The sequence below is a fragment of the Portunus trituberculatus genome, chromosome 30 (assembly GCF_017591435.1).
Source record: "Portunus trituberculatus isolate SZX2019 chromosome 30, ASM1759143v1, whole genome shotgun sequence".
Lineage (NCBI taxonomy): Eukaryota > Metazoa > Arthropoda > Malacostraca > Decapoda > Portunidae > Portunus > Portunus trituberculatus.
This window is the reverse complement of record NC_059284.1, coordinates 2,604,993-2,628,818: the sequence shown is the minus strand read 5'-3', so window position 1 is coordinate 2,628,818 and position 23,826 is coordinate 2,604,993. Positions and strand designations below refer to the sequence as shown.

General features: G+C 38.3%; 1 protein-coding gene across 1 annotated transcript in view; it reads right to left on the bottom strand.

Moving 5' to 3' along the window:
- LOC123510799 (trafficking protein particle complex subunit 11-like) overlaps positions 1–23,826 on the bottom strand; it is a 101,043-nt gene that overhangs the window by 65,248 nt on the left and 11,969 nt on the right. The window contains exons 5-10 of the mRNA XM_045266178.1: positions 17,316–17,501; positions 13,485–13,658; positions 13,090–13,320; positions 11,525–11,666; positions 5,964–6,095; positions 5,550–5,722 (exon numbers count right to left, since the gene is read on the bottom strand). Of these exons, the coding sequence (XP_045122113.1) occupies positions 5,550–5,722; positions 5,964–6,095; positions 11,525–11,666; positions 13,090–13,320; positions 13,485–13,658; positions 17,316–17,501 (1,038 nt within the window). The remainder of the gene's footprint in view (positions 1–5,549; positions 5,723–5,963; positions 6,096–11,524; positions 11,667–13,089; positions 13,321–13,484; positions 13,659–17,315; positions 17,502–23,826) is intronic.

The following is a 23,826-nucleotide window of genomic DNA, read 5'->3' as shown; positions in this document are numbered from 1 at the left end:
GTGAAAGAGAGGGATGAGGAGGGACCAGTGAAGAAGGTAATGCCAGTATCAGTTCTGGGGAGGAGTGTGGAAAGGCAGAAAATAAAATGGAAAGACATGCTGAAGCATGACATGAATTACCTTGAACTGCAAGAATAAGACACAATGAGCTAAAACAGATGGGAAAATTTTTTTTTTCAAGCAGCTGACCCTACTACACAATAGGAATAAAGTCGTATGACAAAGATATTTTATACAGTTGCGCATGTCTAAGAGACAATCATACTAAGTGTGTATTTACCTAGTTGTACTTACTTAGTTGTATTGTACAGGGTTCGAGCAGGATTCATAGTGTCCTGTCTCCATATCTCAAATTATGTAATTTTTCTTTAAAGCTATGCACATTATGTGCTGCAACAACTTCTCTATCTTGTAAGGTTGGCAGTCCCATTTCCTTCAGCCTTTCTTCATATGTTAGGTCCTTTAGTTCTAGCACCTTCTTTGTAGCTATCCTTTGAATCCATTCTAATGTTCTTATATTCTTTTTCAAGCTCAGCGACCACACCACTGCTGCATATTCCAGCTTTGGACTTATCTTGCTTATAATAATTTTTTCATCATATCTATGTTCATGAAGTGAAATGCCATTCTAATATTAGTCAACACTTTATATGCTAATCCAAATATCTTACTTATGTGTTTTTCAGGGTTCAGATTTTCCTGTATAATCCCTCTCAGATCTTTTTCCTCTTTAGCCTTAATTATTTATTCCTCTCCCATCAGATAGTTCCATAAGGGTCTTCTCTTACTCTTTCCCAATTCCATTATGTGACATTTCCTGGCACTGAACTCTAATTTTCACTTCTTACTCCACTCGCACATTTTGTTTTGGGTTTTGATTACTCTTAGCAATTTTGCATCATCAGCAAACAAATTAATATAACTGGTCACCCCATCCTGTGTCATTTATATACACCTGGAACATAATAGGGCCCAACACTGACCATTGTGGCACTCCGTTTGTTACCTTGCCCCAAGATAAGTATGTATCTCTGATCACAGTTCTCATCTCTCTGTCCTTCAAGTAATCCCTTGTCCAATCTAACGAAGTTCCTCACAGTCCTCCTATGTTCTCTAGCTTCCTAAGTAGTCTGCTGTGAGGGACTTTATCAAAAGCCTTTTTTTATGTCCAGGTATACCGTGTCCACCCATCCATCTCTGCTCTCAAGTCCTATCACTCTTAAGTAGAAACTTAATAAGTTTGACACACATGACTGTCCTGTCCTGAACCCACGTTGTCTGTTTGTCATAACTTGTTCTTCTTCCAGATATCTAACCCATTTATCTTTGATAACAATTTCACATATCTTCCCTACAACACTTATAAGTGACACTGGCCTGTAATTTAATGGCTCAGTTGACTTTCCTCCTTTGAATATTGGGATTATGTTGGCTCTCTTCCATTCTAGTGGTACTCTCCCTTCATTTAATGAACTTATAACCATTTCCCAAATTGTATCTAACAGCTGCTCTTTACATTCTTTTAGTGCCCAGCCTGATAGAACCATCTGACCCCATTGCTTTTCTGACATCCAAATTATCTAGCAGTCTTCCAGTATCTTCTTTGTGCACTATAATTTCCTGCAATCCTCAGCAACAAAATGTCCTATTTGGTTCTGCAAATTCCTCTTCTTCAGTGAACACAGTGTGTGTGTGTATTTACCTATTCACCTATTTACCTATTTGTGTATTACAGGGCCCGAGCTAAGCTCTCTGTGTCCTGTCTCCTTGTCCATTCCTGTCATATCTCTCTTTCATCTGATTGACACACACCGCATCAACGACATCACTGCTCAGTTTATTCCACTTATCAATGCTACGATGCGGGAAACTGTATTTTCTCACGTCATTTAGACAGATGTCTTTATTAGCTTTTTCCATGTCCTCGGAGATGATTACTTGTGGTCACCTTTATCAACTCTCTGTCCAGTATGTCAATCTTGTTCACCAATTTATACATAGTTATCATGTCTCCTCTTGTTCTTCTCTCTTCTAATGTGGTCAGCCCCAGCTTCCTCAGTCTTTCCTCATAGTCTAACTCCCTGAGTCCTGGTACCATCCTTGTTGCCAGCCTCTGTACCCTTTCTACCTTCTTCACATTTTTCTTCATATGCGGTGACCAGACACAAGCTGCATATTCTAACTGGGGTCTTATTAAGGTACATAATATCTTCTTCATCATTCCTTCATCTAGGTAGTGGAATGCAAGGCCAATATTTTGAAGCATGTTATATGTTTTCCAAAAAATCTTGTTAATGTGTTTCTCCGGTGACAAAGTGTTTTGCACGGTTACTCCTAAGTCTTTCTCCTCATTGGTCTCTTTAATTTTCTCATCACCCAGCCTGTAATCCCAGTTTGGTCTGTATCTACTTCTTCCCATTTTCATAACATGGGTCTTGTCTATATTAAATTCCATCTGCCACTCCTTACTCCACTCATATATTTTATCAAGATCTTCCTGTAACTTGTTACAATCTTCCACATTCTTTACTCTCCTCATAATTTTAGTATCGTCCGCAAACATGTTCATGTAACTGTCAATTCCTACTGGCATATCATTAACATAAATCAAAAACATGATGGGACCAAGCACTGACCCTTGTGGAACTCCACTGGTTACCTTCTTCCACTCGGACTTCCTTCCTCTCACCACTGTTCTCATTTCTCTTCCCATTAAGTAATTTTCCATCCATTTTGCTAGTTTATCATTTACTCCTCCAATCTTCTTTAGTTTCCACATCAGTCTATTGTGTGGTACTTTATCAAAGGCCTTTCTCAAGTCCAGGTAGATAGCATCCACCCATCCCTCTCTATGTTGTAGTATGTCAGTCACTCTTGAATAAAAACATAATAAATTGGATACGCACGATCTTCCTTTTCTGAAACCAAACTGTCTTTCACTCAGAATGTTTTCACTTTCTAGATACTCACTCCACTTGGCTTTAATTACTTCTTCACATACCTTGCACAATATACTAGTCAACAATACTGGTCTATAATTTAGCGGTTCCATTCTACTACCATTCTTATATATAGGCACAATGTCAGCTCTTTTCCACTCTTTCGGGACTAATCCTGTTCGTATGGAGGTTTCCACAATATCAAATACGGGGTTCAACAATTGATCCTTACATTCATTTAGCAACCTCCCAGATATTTATTAATATCCAGATTGCTTATAATTTTCCTTACATCTTCCTTAGTAACCATGATGTCCTGCATTTGCTTTATTTCCGTAGGCCTTCCTCCCATAAAATGCTCCTCCTTTGTAAACACTTTGCAAAAGTTGTCGTTCAAAATTTCAGCTATATCTCTAGCATCCTCATATACTTCTTCCCGTTTTTACCTTTTCTATTGCCTCCCTTATATTTAGTTTTCCATTTATGAATTTGTAAAACATTTTGGGTCACTATCACAGTTTTCCACCACCCTCTGTTCATATTCCTTCTGTGCTGTTCTCCTTACTTCAACATATCTATTCCTTGCTGTTTTGTAAACTTCTCTTGATAATACATCACTGTTTTTCTTAAGTTTCTTCCATGCCTTTTCTTTGTTCTTTTTGCTTCTTCACAATTTCTATTAAACCACTGTTTATTATTTAAAGTCCTCTTTCTGTAATATGGCACAAACTTTTTCACAGCAGAGTTATACAAATCCATAAATTTATCGTATTTCAATTGCATATCCCTTTCCTGGTATACCACGGACCAGTCAATTTCATTAAAGAACTCCCTTATATGGTTATAATTTGCCCTAATATAATTTAATTTTTCCTCCCTCGTTCCACAATCTTATTCGTGCTTAATTCCGTATCCAGCTCAAAGCTTAGGACATCATGATCGCTTCTCCCAAGGGACATTTATGTTCAATTTCCTCTTTTAGAGATGCCCTGGTAAATACCAAATCCAACCTTGCTGCAACATCTTGTCCCCTGCACCTTGTTGGTGATCTCACCCACTGTGTCATCAAGTTATTTGTTGCTACCTTTAACAATTCCTCTGCCCACTCACCACCGTTCACCACTTCGTAGTCTTCCCACACTATTTCTTTACAATTAAAGTCTCCGACTATCATCACTCTATCCTTTCTGATGAGTTCTTGCTTCATTCTGTCTAGAGTATTTCTCATCACCATTTGGTACTGTTCATATTCCCAAGCACTGGTTCTGGGTGGTATGTATACTGTTATAATATTAATGTCCCTCTTGCCATCTGTTATAAGCATACTTATCACTTCCTCATTTCTCTTACTATAGTTCACCTCCTTCACTATCAGATCTTCCTTAGTAAGAACCATTATACCACCACCTCCTTTATTTTTCTATCATTTCTCCATACTTTGTAGTGTTTTACAACAAACCAGTCTAGCTTTATTTCGGGCCTTAGCTTTGTTTCCACTATACACATTATGTCCGGTTCGTTATTTCTTAGGTAATCAATACATTCTAGCCTCTTAGACAGAAATCCATCCATGTTCGTGTAAGTCACTTTTATTCCATTCCTAGTCTCATTCTTCTATGTAATGCCTATTCCATCTGTTTTATCCACCACTTCTTTAGCCTCCCATTTCTCATCCTCCAAAAAAACTTGGTCTTTTCCTCCTCTGTTCTTTCGTCATTACTCTCTTTCACTTCAGTTACAAGCTCTTTCATTTTTATTCGCTCATCCTGTGACATATTTCTTTTATGTAAATTGTTTTGGTTTCCTCAGTCCTTATGTTTCCAAGCCCTCCTCAACAAGGCCTCAGCTGCCATCTGAGACTTTAATTTCAATTTTAATGGTCTATTCTTGCCTTCCTCAAAATCTCCCAATCTCACACTTTCTTCTACCTCAGCATATAGGTCCTCTTCCTCCACAGAGATCTTATTCAGTAAAGACTTAATCCTATCATTTTCCTTATTCCTCCTATCCTGCCAGTTTCTGTTAGTTTCCTCCCTCAATCCTGTTATGATCACACATTTTTTCTTTTTAGCAATATTTCTCACCACATACTCATTTTCCTTTAGTGCCTTTACCATTTCACTCTGCGTAATCATTTTATTTTCCTCTTCCTGCTTTTTCACTATCTCCCTAAAGGACCTTTGTACCTCCTGATGTTCATGGTTCACTTCTTTCATCCTGGCATCAATTAGATTAAGGCATTCCTCCTTCCTCAAGTCCCGTTCGGATATTTTCATCTCCATTTCTAGGAGTTTAGCCTTCATCTCTTCACATTGTTTCCTTAGTTGTTGGTTTTCCTTCTCCATCTCTACTTTTTCCTTCAATGTGTGTGTGTGTGTGTGTGTGTGTGTGTGTGTGTGTGTGTGTGTGTGTGTGTGTGTGTGTAAGGAAGAAAGGGATGCTCTGTCTTAGTTATCCTCTTTGTGTGGAAGTAAGCCTAATCTAAATATATATATAAAAAAAAAAAAAGGTTCAGAGGTGAAAAAATGTACACAAAGTAAGAATCATTAAAGCAATCCCAGTAATCATGATGAATACAAGAAACAGACTATAGAAAGACTGAACACTGACGTGAGAGCTTTGGAAGAATCATTAGCTTGGTGGTATTCTTCAGCCATCTGGACCATCAAGTGCCGTTTGATGCGAGGACAGCGATACTTCTTGAACTGGCTGATGGCAGAGGAGAACAGAGGAATGATAAAGTCGGAATGGTTCACCTCTTTAACTTCATGGTACTGCACCTCCTATAATAAAAAGAAAACAATCAGAAAATTTATAAAACAAAATAAGGTATTAGATAAACAGATTTATCATTCACAGCAAATACTTATCAGTAACTAATGCTTCTCATCTACCATTCTGTGGAAACCATTTATGTGAACTCAATAAGAAACTCAACTACATTTAATGAAATTCTAAGTAAGGGAAAGCTCAGAGGATAGCCATGAGATAAATGTTAACTTGATCAACAGAAGCAGTACAAACCTTTATCCCTTCCATTTCTCTCTGCTGTTCTGGTGGCTCGAGGGAATGTTTGCCGGGTCGCCATGGTCGTTGGCCATAAAATTCAAGCTTACTCCATCCATCTAAAAGATCTGAGACAGGAGCTGCTACTTCCTGCCATTACAAGAAAGTCAACATTAACTTTCTTAAGAAAAATAAATTTCATTATGCACACAAAATACTCTACACATGATTTGAAGTTGAAGTGACAAATTTACAAGATGTGTTTCTCCATATTGACAGAAATCAGGTTATATGTTTATCTGATAAATTCACTAATAATTTCTTTTTAATACTGGAACAACAGTTAGGCATTAGCTGAACACTTTTAGGTACTCTGCTACATCATCCAATTTCTCTTGAATACACATGTAAGATCTTTTTACTTATCTGTTGAAATTCAAATTAAGTACGGATTATTTACCTTATCAAACCAGTTACTGCTACAAATGGTTCATGCTTAAAGATAAAAGTCTCTTTTCTTACAAATAAATATCACAACATTTGACAACATAGCTCTGCAGGATTGTCACATAGGTCAAGACCTTATGTAGGGTCAGGTGACTCAGGTTAGAGTACGGGGTGGCTCAGCCTCTCATGGGTCACTCCCACTCAGACCATCAACCATAAGAAAGGAGACAGAGGACTTGATTGGGTATTAATTAACTGAGTTCGAATTGGCGATAATTTGAACTGCGAACGGTCGAATCATAAAGATCCCCTGTATAGGCCTTAAAAAAAATTCTAATCTTAGCAAAACCTTAAGTTAAAAAAATATTCTAGATAAATTTTTCTCTTTTATAATTTTGATTTGTACATATCGTAAGTGAAGGCTGATGCTGGATAACGTAGAAGAGGAGGGCAGAAGGGTGGGGAGGTGGAGGGAGGTTGTCGAAGGACGAGTCACCATCCATGAAAACGTCTTTGTAACTCTTCTTCTGGTATGATAAGACTCCTGGTTCAGGGAGACAGCTTCTTCCTCCACCATGTTGTGCAGGGGACTGACATTCTGTAGTAAGTAGTGTATATCTTTTTCAAGCTCAGCAACCACACCACTGCTGCACATTCCAACTTTGAAAGTATCATGCTCATAATATTTTTTTTTCATCATATCTTTGTGCAAGTACTGAAATGCCATTCTAATATTAGTCAGCATTTTATATGCTAATCCAAATATTTTAATTAGGTGTTTTGCAGGGTTCAGATTTTCTTGTATAACCACTCCCAGATCTTTTTCCTCTTTTCTCTTCATTATTTGTTCCTCTCCCATCAGATACTTCCATACCAGTCTCCTCTTACTCTTTCCTAATTCCATTATGTGACATTTCTTGGCACTGAATTTTAACTTTCACCTCTTACTCCACTAAAATTTTGCTTATATATTCCTGAAGTAGCAAATAGTCCTGTCAGGTCTTGATTACTCTTAGCAATTTTGCATCATCAGCAAACAAATTAATATAACTGGTCACCCCATCCTGTGTCATTTACATATACCTGGAACATAATGGGAGCTAACACTGACCCTTGTGGCACTCCACTTGTTACTTTACCCCCAAGAGTAGTATGTATCTCTGATCACAGTTCTTATCGCTCTGTCCTTCAAGTAATCCCTTATCCAATCTAACATAATTCCTCTCAGTCCTCCTATGTTCTCTAACTTCCAAAGTAGTCTGCTATGTGGGACTTTATCAAAACTCTTTTCTATGTCTAGGTATACCGTGTCCACCCATCCATCTCTGCTCTCCATTCTTCTATTACTCTTGAGTAGAAACTTAGTAAATTTGACACACATGATCTTCCTGTCCTGAACCCAAGTTGTCTGTTCAATATAACATGTCTTCTTTCACATATTCAACCCATTTTTTCTTGATAACAACTTCACATATCTTTCCCACAACACTTGTACCTTCCCCACAACACTTGTAAGTGACTTTCTTCCTTTGAATATTGGGGTTGTGTTGGCTCTCTTCCATTCCAGTGGTACTCTCCATTTAAAGGTCTTGTAACCATTTCCGAAATTGGTTCTAACAGCTGATCTTTACATTCCTTTAGTGACCAGCCTGATACACCATCCAGCACCATTGCTTCTCTGACATCCAAATTTTCTATAATAGTTTTCTAATACAATATCTTCTTTGTGCATTATGATATCTTGCCTGCAAGCCTCAGCAATGTAATGTCCCATTTGGTTCCGAAAACTCTTCTTCAGTGAACACAGTTTTGAAACTCTCATTCATTATTTAACTAATTTCTGTTGCTGTTTGGTATGTCTTCCCTCCTTTAATTATTTTTCTATTGTTTCCTTATTTTTCATCCTACCATTTACATATTTGTAGAAAAGTTTCAGTTCATCATCGCTTTTCCACACCACATCTTTCTCAAAGTTTTTTTCTTCCTCTCTCCTTACTCTAATATATTAATTTCTCACATCAGTATACTGCTGTCTGTTGCTTTCATTTCTCTGCTTTTTGAGTTGCTTCCAAGCTTTATCCTTTTCCCTTTTGGGTTCTAGACATCTGCCATTGTACCAAGCATGTATACTTTTTTTTACTCTATAGATAGGTACATATTTCTTCACTCCTTTGTTATATTTCTATAGGAATATTTCATATTTTCCCTGTACTGTCCTTCTGTTCATAATGTTGCTCTATTCTATTTCACCAAAAGAATTATCTTAACTTTTCAAAATTTGCTCTTGCATAATTTAATCTCTCTTTATTGTAGTCTTCTCTGTATCTTATCACATCCTCTTCCTACATTTCCAATACTACTGTTACATAGTCACTTCTTCCCATTGGAATAAGGTATTGTAAGCTGGGAGGGGGCTCTGGCTTCTTTGTGAATACTAACTAGCTCAAGCGATGATGGTTCTTTTCCACTCTACCATGTTGATTCTTCCACCCACTGATCCATTGCATTCACCATAGTTAACTATAACACCTCCTTGCTCCATGGTACAGCATTAACCATTACAGTCAACCCTCGGCTATCACGACTTCCGCTATCGCGTTTTATTGCTATAACGCACCCATGAAAAGCTGCTCAAATTTCATTTTCGCGACCTCAGATGCCTGCTATCGCGCGCCCAGCCATGACGTCATGGGATATCTGAGCGCTCATTGGCCAAAACTGCCTTCTCGCCAAGATCAAATCGGCTATCGCATTTTCGGCTATAGCGCGGCTATTTCGGCCCCAATTGGGCGCGATAGCCGAGGGTTAAGTATACTTCTATCTCTTTCTAGTTTACTTTTTTACAGTTAAAGCCTTCTACTACTAGTATTTTTCCATCTCTTTTTATCATATTACATAAGCACTTAATCACCTCTCAATAGCTCAATAATACTCCTTGCCAGTTCTCTCTCTCTCTCTCTCTCTCTCTCTCTCTCTCTCTCTCTCTCTCTCACAAACTTGCTTGGATTTTTTTTTTCTTCAGCTCAAAAATTAAAATACATTTCCTCTTATCCACTGTATCCCTCACTAGGTCTTCCTTCTCCTTAACTACTTGTATAACTGTCCTTTGTCTTTTTCTGTATTTGCTTACTTACTATCTCTGAAAATTTTACTTTTTCCTCTTCCTGGTCTTGTTTCCATGCATTTTTCAATACCTCCAATTTGATTTCACCAATTTCATTTTCCACTTTGTCCTCCCCACCCTGTATTTTCTTCTGTACGCTCCTTAAAGATTCTTCATATTCGCAACATGTAGCTATTAGTATACCATTTTGTTTCTTTATCTCTTCCATTTCTTCCTTCATCCCCTGATTTATTTCTCTTAGTTTCTCACATTTTTCTATTCTCTTTTAGTTCAGTGTTTTCTTTTATCAACTTGTTTTTCCATGATACTTAAAATAATTTCCTTCATACATCTCGTCTCCCCTTCCACATTGTGTTTGTCCACACACCTATGCACGCTGATAATAATAATAATAGTACTACTACTACTACTACTACTACTACTACTACTACTACTACTACTACTACTAATAATAATAATAATAATAGAAAGAGAGAGAGAGAGAGAGAGAGAGAGAGAGAGAGAGAGAGAGAGAGAGAGAGAGAGAGAGAGAGAGAGAGAGAGAGAGAGAGAGAGAGAGAGAGAGAGAGAGAGAGAGAGAGAGAGAGAGATTGTGGGTAAGTAGCGAGGGACTAGTGCTAATCCCTCCTTGACTTTCTTCCTCCCTTGAGTCCCTTCCCTTCACGGTGGGTGTTGACATCTGCTACTCAATCACAGGCTACTTATCAAACCCAGCTGTGAAAGTGACCAATGAATGTGTACTGTAGCCTATTTAGAGAAATGATTACCCTAAACTTTTTGCAATGTACGAGTGAATAATATTTATTAGATAAGCAGAGATCTGATGTATTATCATCCTATCATGCTCCAGGAAAATACTATTGAATAAACAAACATGTGTGAAAATTTCATGTCAATCAGATGAATACAAATAGCAAAACAAGGACAAAATTATGAAAAATCTTTAGGAGCGAATATCTCAAAAAGTGCCTTTTTTACACAAAAATTTTTCACAAAATCAGTATAAACTCTGACCCATTTTTGTTTAGTATCATTTTAAACTAAAACAAAATGTAATTTCTTTTTGGAATTAGATTTTTTATAATGTCAATAGAAAATGGAGGAAAAAAAAGAGAGAAAAAAAACTGGCAAGTAGTTCAACTCAGACTTTAGTCCCTCGGTCCGTCAGAGTAACTTATCGCAAAATTCAAGTTTTTGTGGGTCTGAGTTATTGAGCTTCAACAGTACATATAATCAATCTTCAGTGAATCTCAAATAATAATATATGGTCAATATAAACTCACAGATAAAAAGTCTATCAGCTGATGAGGCCTTTCTTTCTGTCATGTCATAGGAGTTACCAGATACTGACTCAATGGCTGGAAAAAGTGGACTGACCATACATAGGGAGGGTATTAGGAATATTTAGGTCATTGGGAAATGTTGCCATATACTTATTCAATTACTTACAGAGGAAGACTGAGGGAGTGATTTGAAATTGCAGGCAGGAAATATGCTAATTACACGAAAGATCATCATGCCTCAAAACAGCATGGCTCATCTTTATGTGAACAATCACCGTCAGTTAAAATCACGTCAAGAGATCAAATGAAACAAAGACCTTCCAACACATAAAAGAAGTGAAACCAATTAAACATAATAGATGAAAAAGATCCACAAACACATACACAGATAGAGAAACTAAATCTAATTAATTCATAAAGGGAATAAAACAATTCAGCACATGATGTAAAGACCACCAACTGGCACCATATACACAACCTCCAACACAAACACTCTCTCATCTCCCCTGAGTCCCCACACCTGTTGCCTAGACCCAGGGGCCTATTGCACTTTGTAACTATAAATGTCCTGTAACAAAAGATGTCAATCCAAATAAAGGAAAAGGATCACATCCTATCCAGAAGATCAACTGCACACAACCAACATCTATCTTTTATAGAAGTTAACCTTTTTTTTTGCTTTCTCTTTTTTTACTTCTTCATATCAGAAAAGAAACAACACATACTTTGCAAACTTGAAGTGCAGTTTTCCTTCTTAACACTGCATACTGGGCAGCCTGCTGATAGTAGAATCCAGGATGCTGCGTCTGGACAGCTGGAAGGCCTGTCCTCACAGCTTCTTCAAATACATCACCAAAAATCTGGTACCTGTAATAACAAAAACAAATCTCTTAGGACTGATGGCAATATTTACTAAACATGTTCATGAACCTTTCTATTGACCATGGATGTATCTAGTGAGAAGCAGAAAAAAGATAACATCAAAAGAAAAATATATATCAGTCATGAAATTATTCTCATCACTTTGCTGTTTCTCTAGACATATCAAAAACTTCTGATGAAAGTCTGGCACAAAGCTTTGAATTTCAAACTACACTCCTACAGCTTCTATCCTTCCCTTTGCAACCTCATCTCAAGTTTGCACTCTCCAACCACTCTATTGCTGCTGTGGTACACACACACTGTTCTTCTAAATCTATTAACAGTGGTGTTCCTCAGGGTCTATCATTCATTCTCTTCTTATTATATTATTCATCAATAATCTTCTTAATTAAACTTCTTGTCCCATCCATTCTTACAATGATGATACCACTGCACTTTTCCATGTCTTTTCATAGACATCCAACTCGCAAGGTCACAGAGAGGAGTCAAAGAACGACTGACTTCTGATGTCTAAAATTTCTGCTTGGGGCAAAGCAAATTTAGTAATGTTCAATGCATCAAAAAATGATTCCTCCATGTATCAACTCAATACAAGCTTTCAATTAGTTAACCCCTCTTCATCAGTAACACCTAACTATTCCCCTCTTCTACAATGAGCATCTCTGGCCTGTCCTTAACTTATAATCTAAACTTTGTGTCTCATCTCTGGCTAAAACAATTTCTATGATTCTGAGTCATTTCTACCAGTTTTACACCTACAGCTGTTAATTCTGCACAGGGAACCTCTTGATTCACATATGGAGTGTTCTTCACATATTTTAGAAGGGGTTCCACTCATACTGCTCTTATAGACAAGGTAGAATCAAAATACCATCTTCTGCATTTTTCTCATAACCACAATGTTGCATCTTATGCTATCTTTTACCGTTATTTTCACACTAACAGCTTTTCTGACCTTGCTAACTGCATGTCTTACCTCCTCCCATTGAGGAGAAGCATGCAGTTAGCAAGGTCAGAAGAGCTGTTAGTGTGAATATTGTAGCCATGAGAAAGAGGTAGAAGATGGTCTTTTCATTCTATCTGTCTATAAGGATATGACTGGAACCTTTCCTGAAACAAGTCAAGCACACTCCACATGTGAATCAATAAGGACACTGTGCCAAGTAAACAGCTGTAGATATGAGTAAAATTGGTAGAGATGACTCAAAATGCCTAACATTGTAAAAAGATAGAGATAGATAGATAGATAGATAGAGAGAGATATATAGATAAATAAAGATATACTGGTAGATATATAGATAGACTGACATGAGACTGGTGATGTAGTTGTTCAAAACCCAGCCATGGATTCTGTATATATGACAAGTACTCGAATCTAATGATAAAATATGAATAGTAAAATTCTTACTGTCTGGAAAGCCAAGCATAATGTTCAAATATCAACTCTTTCGGTCCAGTTCGTTGGCGGAAGAGATCAATATGTCGACGAAACTGAGCAATTGCATCTCGGGGAAGGTTGAGGGTGAAGTCAAGCCTGCAGATTTTGTAGTTCACTATGGCAGCAACAACACGGATTTCATGCAAATTTGTGTCTGTTGATCGTAATTCCAGCAAATGATGGTAACACTGTGCATAGTGCCTGGAAAAATCAAACATGAATTAAGAAAAACTGACTAACATACATTTATAGATTTATGTTCAAGAGTTTTTCTGGCAGAGTGACAATACTCTAAAACATGAACCAAAAAAAAATTTCAATGTTTTCAACTTTTACTCAACTGCACACTTCCCTCCATTCCTTACTTAATAGCTGCTTGTGTATCATTTCGCATCTCATTGAGGAAACCAAGCTTAAACTGGTGCCGCACAAAGAGTAGTGTGTGGTTGGTCTTGTTGAGGAAGTCCCGATGGCTACGCACTCCTTTAGCTTCACCCTGGTAGAAGTTCCAAGCTATTTCACTGAGGGCATTCTCCAACCTGATGAATAAAAATACATGATATAGTCTCTTCAACTTACAACAAATATTTCTTTTTCTAGTATAACAGAGGATGAGTGGACAAGGGCAACAAAAATATAATGAAAAGGCCTAATCAATCAACAGTCTCCTTACAGAGCCAATACAATTGGCCAAAGGAGAGGGAAAAATGTTTTGAAACTTTCCTCTTGAATGAAGTCAAGTCATAGAAAGTTGGAAATACAGACACAGGCAGGGAATTCCAGAGTTTACCAGATAAAGGAATGAAAGATTGAGAGTAGCTACTGGTTAGCTCTTGTGTTAGAGAGTGGGACAGAATGGGAATGAGAGGAAGAAGAAAGCCTTGTGCAATTAGGCCACAGGAGGAGGAGAGGCATGCAGTTAGCAACATCAAATGAGCAGTTAGCATGAAAATACTGGCAAAAGATAGTAAGAGATGCAACATTTCAGTGGTAAGAAAGAAGTTGAAGACAGTCAGTTAGAGGAAGGGAATTGATGAGATGAAAAGCTTTTGATTCCACCTTATCTATTAAAGCTGTAGGAGTGGAAATCCCCAAACATGCAAAGAGTACTCAATACATGGACGGATGAGGCCCTTGTATAGAGTTAGCAGTTGGGAGGCGAGAAAAACTGGCAGAGAGGCCTCAGAATGCCTTACTTCATAGAAGCTGTTTTAGCAAGAGATGAGATGTGATGTTTCCAGTTCAGATTATGAGTAGAAGATAGGCCAAGGATATTCAGAGTAGAAGAGGGGGACAGTTGAGTACCATTGAAGAAGAGGAGATAGTTGTCTGGAAGGTTGTGTTGAGTTGATAAATGAAGAAACTGAGTTTTTGAGGTACTGAACACTACTACATTCTCTCTGTCCTAATCAGATATCTTAGAAAGATCAAAAGTTAGGCATACTGTGGCATCCCTGTGTGACTTGTTGACTTACTGAAGAATTACTAATTTATGAAAAGACGTGGAAAAGTGTAGGACAGTATCATCAGCGCAAGAGTGGATAGGTCAAGAAGTTTGGTTAAGATCATTAATGAATAACAGGAAGAGATTGGGTGATAGGACAGAACCGTGAGGAACACCACTCTTAATAGATTTAGGGAAAGAACAGTGTCCATCTACCACAGCAGCAACATAAGCCAGATATGAAACCTGAGATGAAAGTTGCAGAGAGAAGGATAGAAGCCTTAAGAGGGTAGTTTTGGGATCAAAGCTCTGTGCCAAAATCTATCAAAAGCTTTTGATATGTCTAATGCAACAGTTAAAGTTTCACCTATCAGATGCTCACAATAATATAGAAGAAACAAGAAATGAAGGAAACATGGATATATGATAGTTCGCCAGTACGCAGTGTGTTATCACACCCAGCCATAAAAGGGATAAGGAGATAGGGCAAAGGATCAAAAGGAAAACAATTTCAATTACCCTGGGCAGGGTAGCCAATAAACATACTGGGACAGACATGTTGTTGGTTTTGCACACGTGGGCTTTCACCTGACTGGTGAACAGTACATGGATGGGCAGTACATGGATGGGCATGTTATCATAGGTCAAGTCTGACCACCGCTGAATTCTCTGAAGGTTGGAGAGGTATGGGTCAGAGAGAGAGAGAGAGAGAGAGAGAGAGAGAGAGAGAGAGAGAGAGAGAGAGAGAGAGAGAGAGAGAGAGAGAGAGAGAGAGAGAGAGAGAGAGAGAGAGAGAGAGAGAGAGAAAAGAGGGACGAGAGAGGAAGCAGGAAGAGAGGACAGCCTCTGAGCAGGGCTGCCTTGGCTGTATAACTGAGGAGGTATCATCACTTTGTGCCTCATATAAACAGTAAGTGGAGCTTTAAGTTGCAATGCATTCTCTGAAATAATTCAGAAAAGAGGAGTAATCATAATAGGATGTTTAGGTATCATTTTAGTATATGTGTTTATGTATAAGTACTTGGATCAATGTGACACCATTATATACTTGCAGTTTCATGTCACGAGTAAAGGATCTTGTATACATCTATGTACGTATGTGCATGTGTGTTGCTATGACGAATAAGTTACATGACATATTTACTTGTGTATTCATGTTGAAGTAGTTATCATGTATGGTTACCAAGAGAAAGAGATTCAATAAGTGAAGTAGTTGCGAGGATATATCAAGATTTGTCATTATATTCGGTGGTGTGTTATGTTGTCATTTTCATGAATGAAGTAAGGTACTTATATGTGTATGGTGATATATATGCATGCCTTCCCCCCTCCTGCGGCCTCGCTGCACAAGACTCTCTACTTCTTCTCATCCCTATTCTGTCCATCTTCCTAATGCAAGAGTTAACCAGTATCTTCACTCCTTCATTCCCTACACTGGTAAACTCTGGAACTCTCTACCTGTGTCTGTATTTCCACCTGCCTATGACTTAAACTCTTTCAAAAGAGGAGTGTCAAGACACCTCTTACGTTAACTGGACCCTCCTTTTAGATTTTTTTGTTTTTTCTCTTTCTCCTACTTTCCTCTTAACAGGGCCTGGCAACCAGCGGGATTTTTTTTTTCCAACACTTTGTTTTCCCTTGGCCAGTGCCATTGTAATGTAAAAAAAAAAAAAAAAAAAAAAAAATCTAGTGGTGTGTTATGTTGATTGCTTGTATTCATGCACCAAGTAACGGTAATTCTTATATATGGGTAACTGGTTGAAAGGAGAAAAGTTGTAATTACTGCATATGAGATTTACTAATGAATAAAACAGTGTTCGGATATTGTAACAAAGTTATGAAGTAGTGGACGATGTTGATGTAGAATTTGTTCTGATGTGCGAATATAAAGATGAAGAGAGAAAGTTTGAATATCGCACACGAGACAATTATGTTCAGTGATCAATTACATTATTGCATTCATATACAGGGTTAAAGAGTCTTATGTATGGTTGTATGAGGAATTTGTAATGTTTTGTAGTGGAGAAAGCGATGGAAGGGATTGTGATAGTCATTTGTTGGCGCCATATCTAACATCTGATGTATAGCTATTATTTTTGTTAATTAAAGGTAGAAAAAAACTTTCACTATTTATAACCAGTAGCTAGAGAATTTGTGCAACGTTGTGCAACAGCTCGTATCATGACACACTGAAAATCACTAAAAGAGGATGCCCAAGACTCAGTAAGGAAAGCTTAGCATCTCACCCATTTAAAGTTTGAGAATAGGTTGAGGACATTTTGTTCCCAAGACCTCTATTCATATATATATATATATATATATATATATATATATATATATATATATATATATATATATATATATATATATATATATGATAGAATTTGTGATTTTTTAAGATTATATGGGGTAAATAAAAAAATATTCAAAGAAATGCAACCTACCATGACCCTTATTTATGAGAAAGGATGACACTACATGGGTTAATAATAACCTCATATTGCTTCTACAATATGTACTCATCCATACTTACTGTGCTGGTAGCTCAAAATTATAATTAATTAAAATCCATAGTTTAAAAGGATAGTAACCCTAGCTAAATTCAGTTTTATGTTAAAACTCATCCCCAATATCATCAGACCCTAATATATTTTTTTTTTCAAATTCATCCAGACAACAAGATTTATAGATGAATTAAAAAAAATATGAGTTTACTATGCCTTTCCATTACACAAGTAATACATTTACCAACCTCACTGTGTATCCAAGAAGGTGGACATCAGAGTGTGGCAAGACAAAGAGATGCTTGGCAGGTAGGTCACATGCAGTACACAGGGTGGCAGCCTTCTCAGCTGCACCAGTATCCTCACCAGGAACACTAATGCCACTTTGTATCAATACCAACGCTACACGACTGTTCCGTCCACCTAATACAGTTCTGGGGGAAAAGTTTTCATTGTCAACATAATGTTTAGACATTCAGACAAGTTGCAGGAGGAGGTTAGAAGAAACCTCACCTCCCTACACTTGTGTTTCTCCTCACCTCCTCCACCTGTCAACATATCTATTTGTCTATCTATTCTGGCACCACTTTTATCTCTTAGAGGAATGAACATGTCAGTAGAAATTCAGCTAATTTTTGTCTACATTTCAGCTTTCGTATCAGATACCTCTCTTCCCATCTCATTATAGGAAGATGCATGCCATACACATAGGCACAATGAGTGCTAAGTGGATAATGCAGCTTACAATATGCAGCCTATTTTTGGCCAAACTTGACAATAACTACATACTATACTTTGCAGACATTATCATGAGCATTTTGCTCTAGGAAAATCTCCAATTGTCAGGGATAAGTAGCATGATTGCATTAATATTACACAACACTGTTCCCTCTAAATCAAGACGGGCACATGTATGTTCAGGCACACACACATACTGTGTGGCCTGGTGGGCTAGTGGTTAGCATGCCCAACTCACAGTCAGGAGGGACCATATTTGAATCCTGGGTGAGATCAGAAGCTTGGACAAATGTCTTTCTAGTGTTGTCCTTGTTCACCTACCAGTGATTAGGTACCTGGTGTAAGACAGAAGCTGTGACCTGGTACTAGATCAGAGAAACAAACTACTGTTGACCCTTGCTAGCTAAGACTAATAGGGGGAAAGGTTGGTCTAAGAAATGCGAATGTTCAACTTATATGAATTTCCCATCTCCACCACACACACACACACACACACACACACACACACACACACACACACACAAAAAAAAAATAAATAAAAAAATAAATAAAAAAAAAAAAAATGATAATCGTCTATCGACATGTCCCAAGTTTTCCGGGTTAAGTTGTTATTTTGGACAATACAGGGGATTCTTGTGATTCAACCGTTCGCAGTTCGAATTATCACCAATTCAAACTCAGTTGATTAATACCCAATCCTCAAGGTTCGACTGACTGACTCGCCAATTCAACATTTATATCTCGCGTGCCACCCTCCTGGTCAAATCCGCCGCCACCAGAAATTCATCCCCAGCTCGGCAGAGCGAAGTGTAAACTGACACTATATATACCCTGTGCCACACAGATTGGGTGAAAAGTAGCGGATTGAGCTACTTTTGAAGGGTATGCGCTACTTAAATTCATAATCTGCTACCTGCAATTTTTGGGGCTACTTAATTCATGATATGTTTGGGATGCTTGATGACATTATTGGGCTATATTTGCAATTTTTCTAAATGTTTACAATAATAATGATGATATTAACAACATTAATAAAAGTAAGAATAATAATACAGGCAACCCCCCCTTTAACGAAGGTTCACACAACAAAATTTCGCTACAACCTACTACCATCTGCTTGTTTAACAAACACCAAACTCACTTTAAGGAAGTTTTATCCAGGTAATTTTTTCCAAGATAGAAAGCCCCGCCATATCACACAAGCCGACAGGCTTTTGAATACACCAGCGCCTCTCATGGACAACACGCACACCACTCACTCCCCTTGTTCAAAACAATAACAGTGTCAGCAGCAACTTGTCTTCCCTCGTTCAACTTACCACCAAAACACCCTACAATGTCGCCTAGCGTTGCTAAGAAGACCAGGAAGTCTCTTACTCTCGAAGGGAAGCTGGATATTATTCACAGACACAAGGCAAGAAAACTAATAGCATTGCTCGCCACCATCTTGACTCCATCTACTGTCTCTACTATTTTCAAGTCAGCAGACTCTACTAAGAAGGCTGGTGAGACCATATCTTCCTTGCAAGCTAAAAGAACCACCTGAACTCATGACTCTAAAATGGATAAAATGGAAAGCCTTGTGGAAATGTGGTACATAAGTTTTGTATGTGATACAATGATGCGCCCTTTGTTTACATTCCACAGGTTGCCGGTTGGTGTCTTTCCCATTGAACTCTCCCTCCCTTCAGAAATTTAAGATCATCAACATTATAAAGTTACGTACATACATACAATAGTGTACATTATAATGACTTAAATTAAACTGCCTAAATGTTTAACTTCATAATTTTTACTTTCATTAAACCTTTCACTGTATTATGATGCACTCTCGCTTTGTTTACTCTCAATGGAAGTTCAAGTCACGGGTTAAACTTGTAATAATCGGTTCGCTTAACGAAATTTCGCTTAATGAAGGATTTTTTTTAGGAACGTAACCCCTTCGTTAAGCAGGGGTTACCTGTAATTAAATTCAAATATTGAGTCTCCACTCACTCTCTCTCTCTCTCTCTCTCTCTCTCTCTCTCTCTCTCTCTCTCTCTCTATATATATATATATATATATATATATATATATATATATATATATATATATATATATATATATATATATATATATATATATATATATATATATATATATATATATATATATATATATATACAGTACCTCCCGAGTTTAGCGCTATCCGAGTTTCGCGATCCTCGAGTTTGATGCTTAGTCCTAAATTCTTACCATCCCGAGTTTGGCACTGTATCGCCCCGAGTTTCGCGCTGCTTTGACAAGTATCGGTCGCGTTTACTTCCGGGCGGCGTCACGTGTGCTGCCCCAAGACTCCTGCAGTTGGCTGACTGAGCTGACCACGTGTGCACGAGTCCTTAGCCCTCTTCCACCAGCATCTTGATAATTCTTATATGCAAGCTAATTAATTGTGATGTCAGGAAATAAAGGAGGCACTGCAGCATGTGGCTCAAGAAACCTACTGGCAAAAGGAAGCAGGCCAGAGAGGCAGGGTAAGAAGAAAAGACTGTTAAACATGAAGGAAAAAGGCGAAGTGTTGGATAAGCTTGATGCTGGAATGGGACCTGTTGCCGTTGGAAACTTGTTCAACATTAGTGAGTCTACTGTTAGAGGAATAAGAGCGAAATTATGACAGCACAGAATTTCTTTCGTAATTTTTATATCAAGAAAGCTGTGGACTTAATGGTGGAATGCTGGAACTTTGTCAATGCTGCTACAGTGAAACACGGTTGGAGGAGAGTTTTCCCGTGGATCAAGGCAGAAATGAGTAGCGGTGCCCGTGAGCTCAGCACAACACAGGAGAGACAGAGTGTAGCGGCCGCTATGGGCTCACTGCTTCAGCTGGCCAAAACATTACCCATCAGTGGGTATGACATTGTCAGTGCTGCTGACATAGAAAATCTTATTGGAGAGAGAGTCGCCGAACCTAGTGCGGAAGACATGCTTGAAGAGGAGCACGAGGAAGAAGAAAAAGAAGAGGAAAAGGAAAAGGAAGATGAGCTAACTGTTTACCAATTAACAGAAATATTTGCAATTACAGAAAAATTAAAGGAGGCCATTTGCAATTTTGATTCAAATTCTGACTGACGTGTGACATGCATCCACGCAGTTCAAAAGGGATTAAATGAATACAAACAGATGTACGAAGCACGAATGAAAAAACGACAACAGGCCTTGATCACAAGATACTTCAGTAACCGTGACAAGCGAGAAGACACACCACCTGCTGTTGTTGCTGAGAAGGATGATGATGGTGATGAGCTGCTGGTCGACGATAATGTAGCCCCCATGGATTTGGGCAACGAATTTGAAGGCTTTGCGCTAGCGAACCATGCCCCAGAGTGAGATTATATGCTGTTAGAGTTCTTATTATTTCTTTTCTCTTTTTGTTCTTTTCAATAAAGTGTGTATCCCAGTTTTTTACGTCTTAACAAGAGCATTCTTCACTGAAACTGAATACACCCACCAATTTATCGGTATTTTGAAATAAGGGAGTAAAGTGGGGAGGAAAAATAATCAGCTTCGTCCCGGGCCAAAATGAATAAGCGTTTTTACATTGTTTTCAATACCCCGAGTTTAGCGATCCTCGAGTTTGGCGCTATATCTTAAGAAGAAAGCAAGCGCTAAACTCGAGGGTACTGTATATATATATATATATATATATATATATATATATATATATATATATATATATATATATATATATATATATATATATATATATATATATATATATATATATATATATATATATATATATATATATATATATATATGGAAAGCGAAAGCGTCAGCCAAAATTAGAAAGCAAATGCCTCGATACCTCCCTCTTAAAAGAAGACAAGTCATAGGAATTCGGAAATACAGATGCAGGGAGATCAGACAGAAGATTGTGAAGTGACAGATGTTTGAAAATCTTCCTATTCAGGATAGATTCAAAGACTTTACACAAGCAAGAGATTAAAGCTATAGGATAGTAGTTTGAAGGGTTAGAACGGTCACCCTTTTTAGGAACATGCTGAATATAGGCAAACTTCCAGCAGGAAGGAAAAGTAAAAGTAGATAGACAAAGTTGGAAGAGTTTGGCCAGGCAAGGTGCAAGCATGGAGGCACAGTTTTTGAGAACAATAGGAGGTACCCAAGCAGGACCATAAGCCTTCTGAGGGTTTAGGCCAGCAAGGGCATGGAAAACATCTTTACTAAGAATTTCAATTGTACACATGAAATAGTCAGAGGGAAGAGAGGGAGGGACAAGACATTTTCTACTTATGAAGGAGTGTTTGGCAAGTTGAAGAACAGACTTGGCATAATTACGGGCAGAGATATAAAGTGTGTGAGATCCAGGTGATGGAAGGCTCAAGTACCTTTTGTGGGCAACCTCTCTATCACGTATAGCACAAGAACAGGCTGAGCTAAACCAAGGTTTAGTATAGAAGGTTTAGGTTGAGAGAAAGAATGAGGAATGTATGCCTACATGCCAGACACTATCACCTCTGCTATGCGTTCAGCACAAAGAGAAGGGTGTCTGACACAGAAACAGTAGTCATTTCAGGGATAATCAGCATAATACCTCCTCAAGTTCCCCTCACTGGCAGAGGCAAAACACCAGAGGCACCTTCACTCAAGGCGAGATGCTATAGGACGCCTAACTTCTGATCTTTCACTTGTTTCTGATTGGGGCAGAGAAAACCTGGTTTTGTTCAATGCCTCAAAAACTCAATTTCTACAACTATCTACTCGACATAACCTTCCAGACAACTATCCTCTCTTCTTCAATAACACTCAACTTCCCCTCTCCTCTACATTAAACACACTCGGTCTATCCTTCACTAAAAATCTAAACTGGAAATTTCACATCTCTACTCTTGCTAAATCAGCTTCCAAGAAGTTAGGTGTCCTGTGGCGTCTTCGTCCATTTTTCTCTCCCTCCCAGCTGCTTGCTATGTACAGGGGCCTCATCCGCCCGTGTATGGAGTATGGCTCTCATGTCTGGGGGGGATCCACACACAGCTTTACTAAACAAGGTGGAATCTAAAGCTTTTCGTCTTATCAACTCTTCTCCTCTAACTGACTGTCTTGATTCTTTAAGTCACCGCCGCAATGTTGCATCTTTATCTGTCTTCTACCGCTGTTTTCATGCTGTCTGCTCTTCTGAACTTGCTAACTGCTTGCCTTCCCCCCTCCTGCGGCCTCGCTGCACAAGACTCTCTACTTCTTCTCATCCCTATTCTGTCCATCTTCCTAATGCAAGAGTTAACCAGTATCTTCACTCCTTCATTCCCTACACTGGTAAACTCTGGAACTCTCTACCTGTGTCTGTATTTCCACATGCCTATGACTTAAACTCTTTCAAAAGAGGAGTGTCAAGACACCTCTTACGTTAACTGGACCCTCCTTTTAGATTTTTTTGTTTTTTCTCTTTCTCCTACTTTCCTCTCAACAGGGCCTGGCAACCAGCGGGATTTTTTTTTTTTCCAACACTGTTTTCCCTTGGCCACTGCCCTTGTAATGTAAAAAAAAAAAAAAAAAAAAAAAAACTTTGGGGGATCCTGTGGAGGGATTGAAGAAATAGGACAAGATACAGAAATGAAAATGTGATCGGAGGAGCCCAACGGAGATGAAAGAGTGACAGCATAAGCAGGATTAGAGGTTAAGAAGAGATCAAGAATGTTGGGCTTATCTCCAAGACGGTCAGGAATATGAGTAGGGTGTTGCACAAATTGCTCTAAGTCATGGAGGATAGCAAAGTTGAACGCTAGTTCACCAGGATGGTCAGTGAAGGGAGATGAAAGCCAAAGCTGGTGGTGAACATTGAAATCTCCAAGAATGGAAATCTCAGCAAAAGGGTAGAGAGACAGAATGTCCTCCACTTTGGAAGTTAACCCCTTCACTACGGTGACGCCTATGTAGGCGTCATGAAGCCCCAGTAGCAAATACGGTGACGCCTACGTAGACGTCATATTTCTTTTCTGAGCTTTCTTCAGTTCAGTTGTCCCGTAT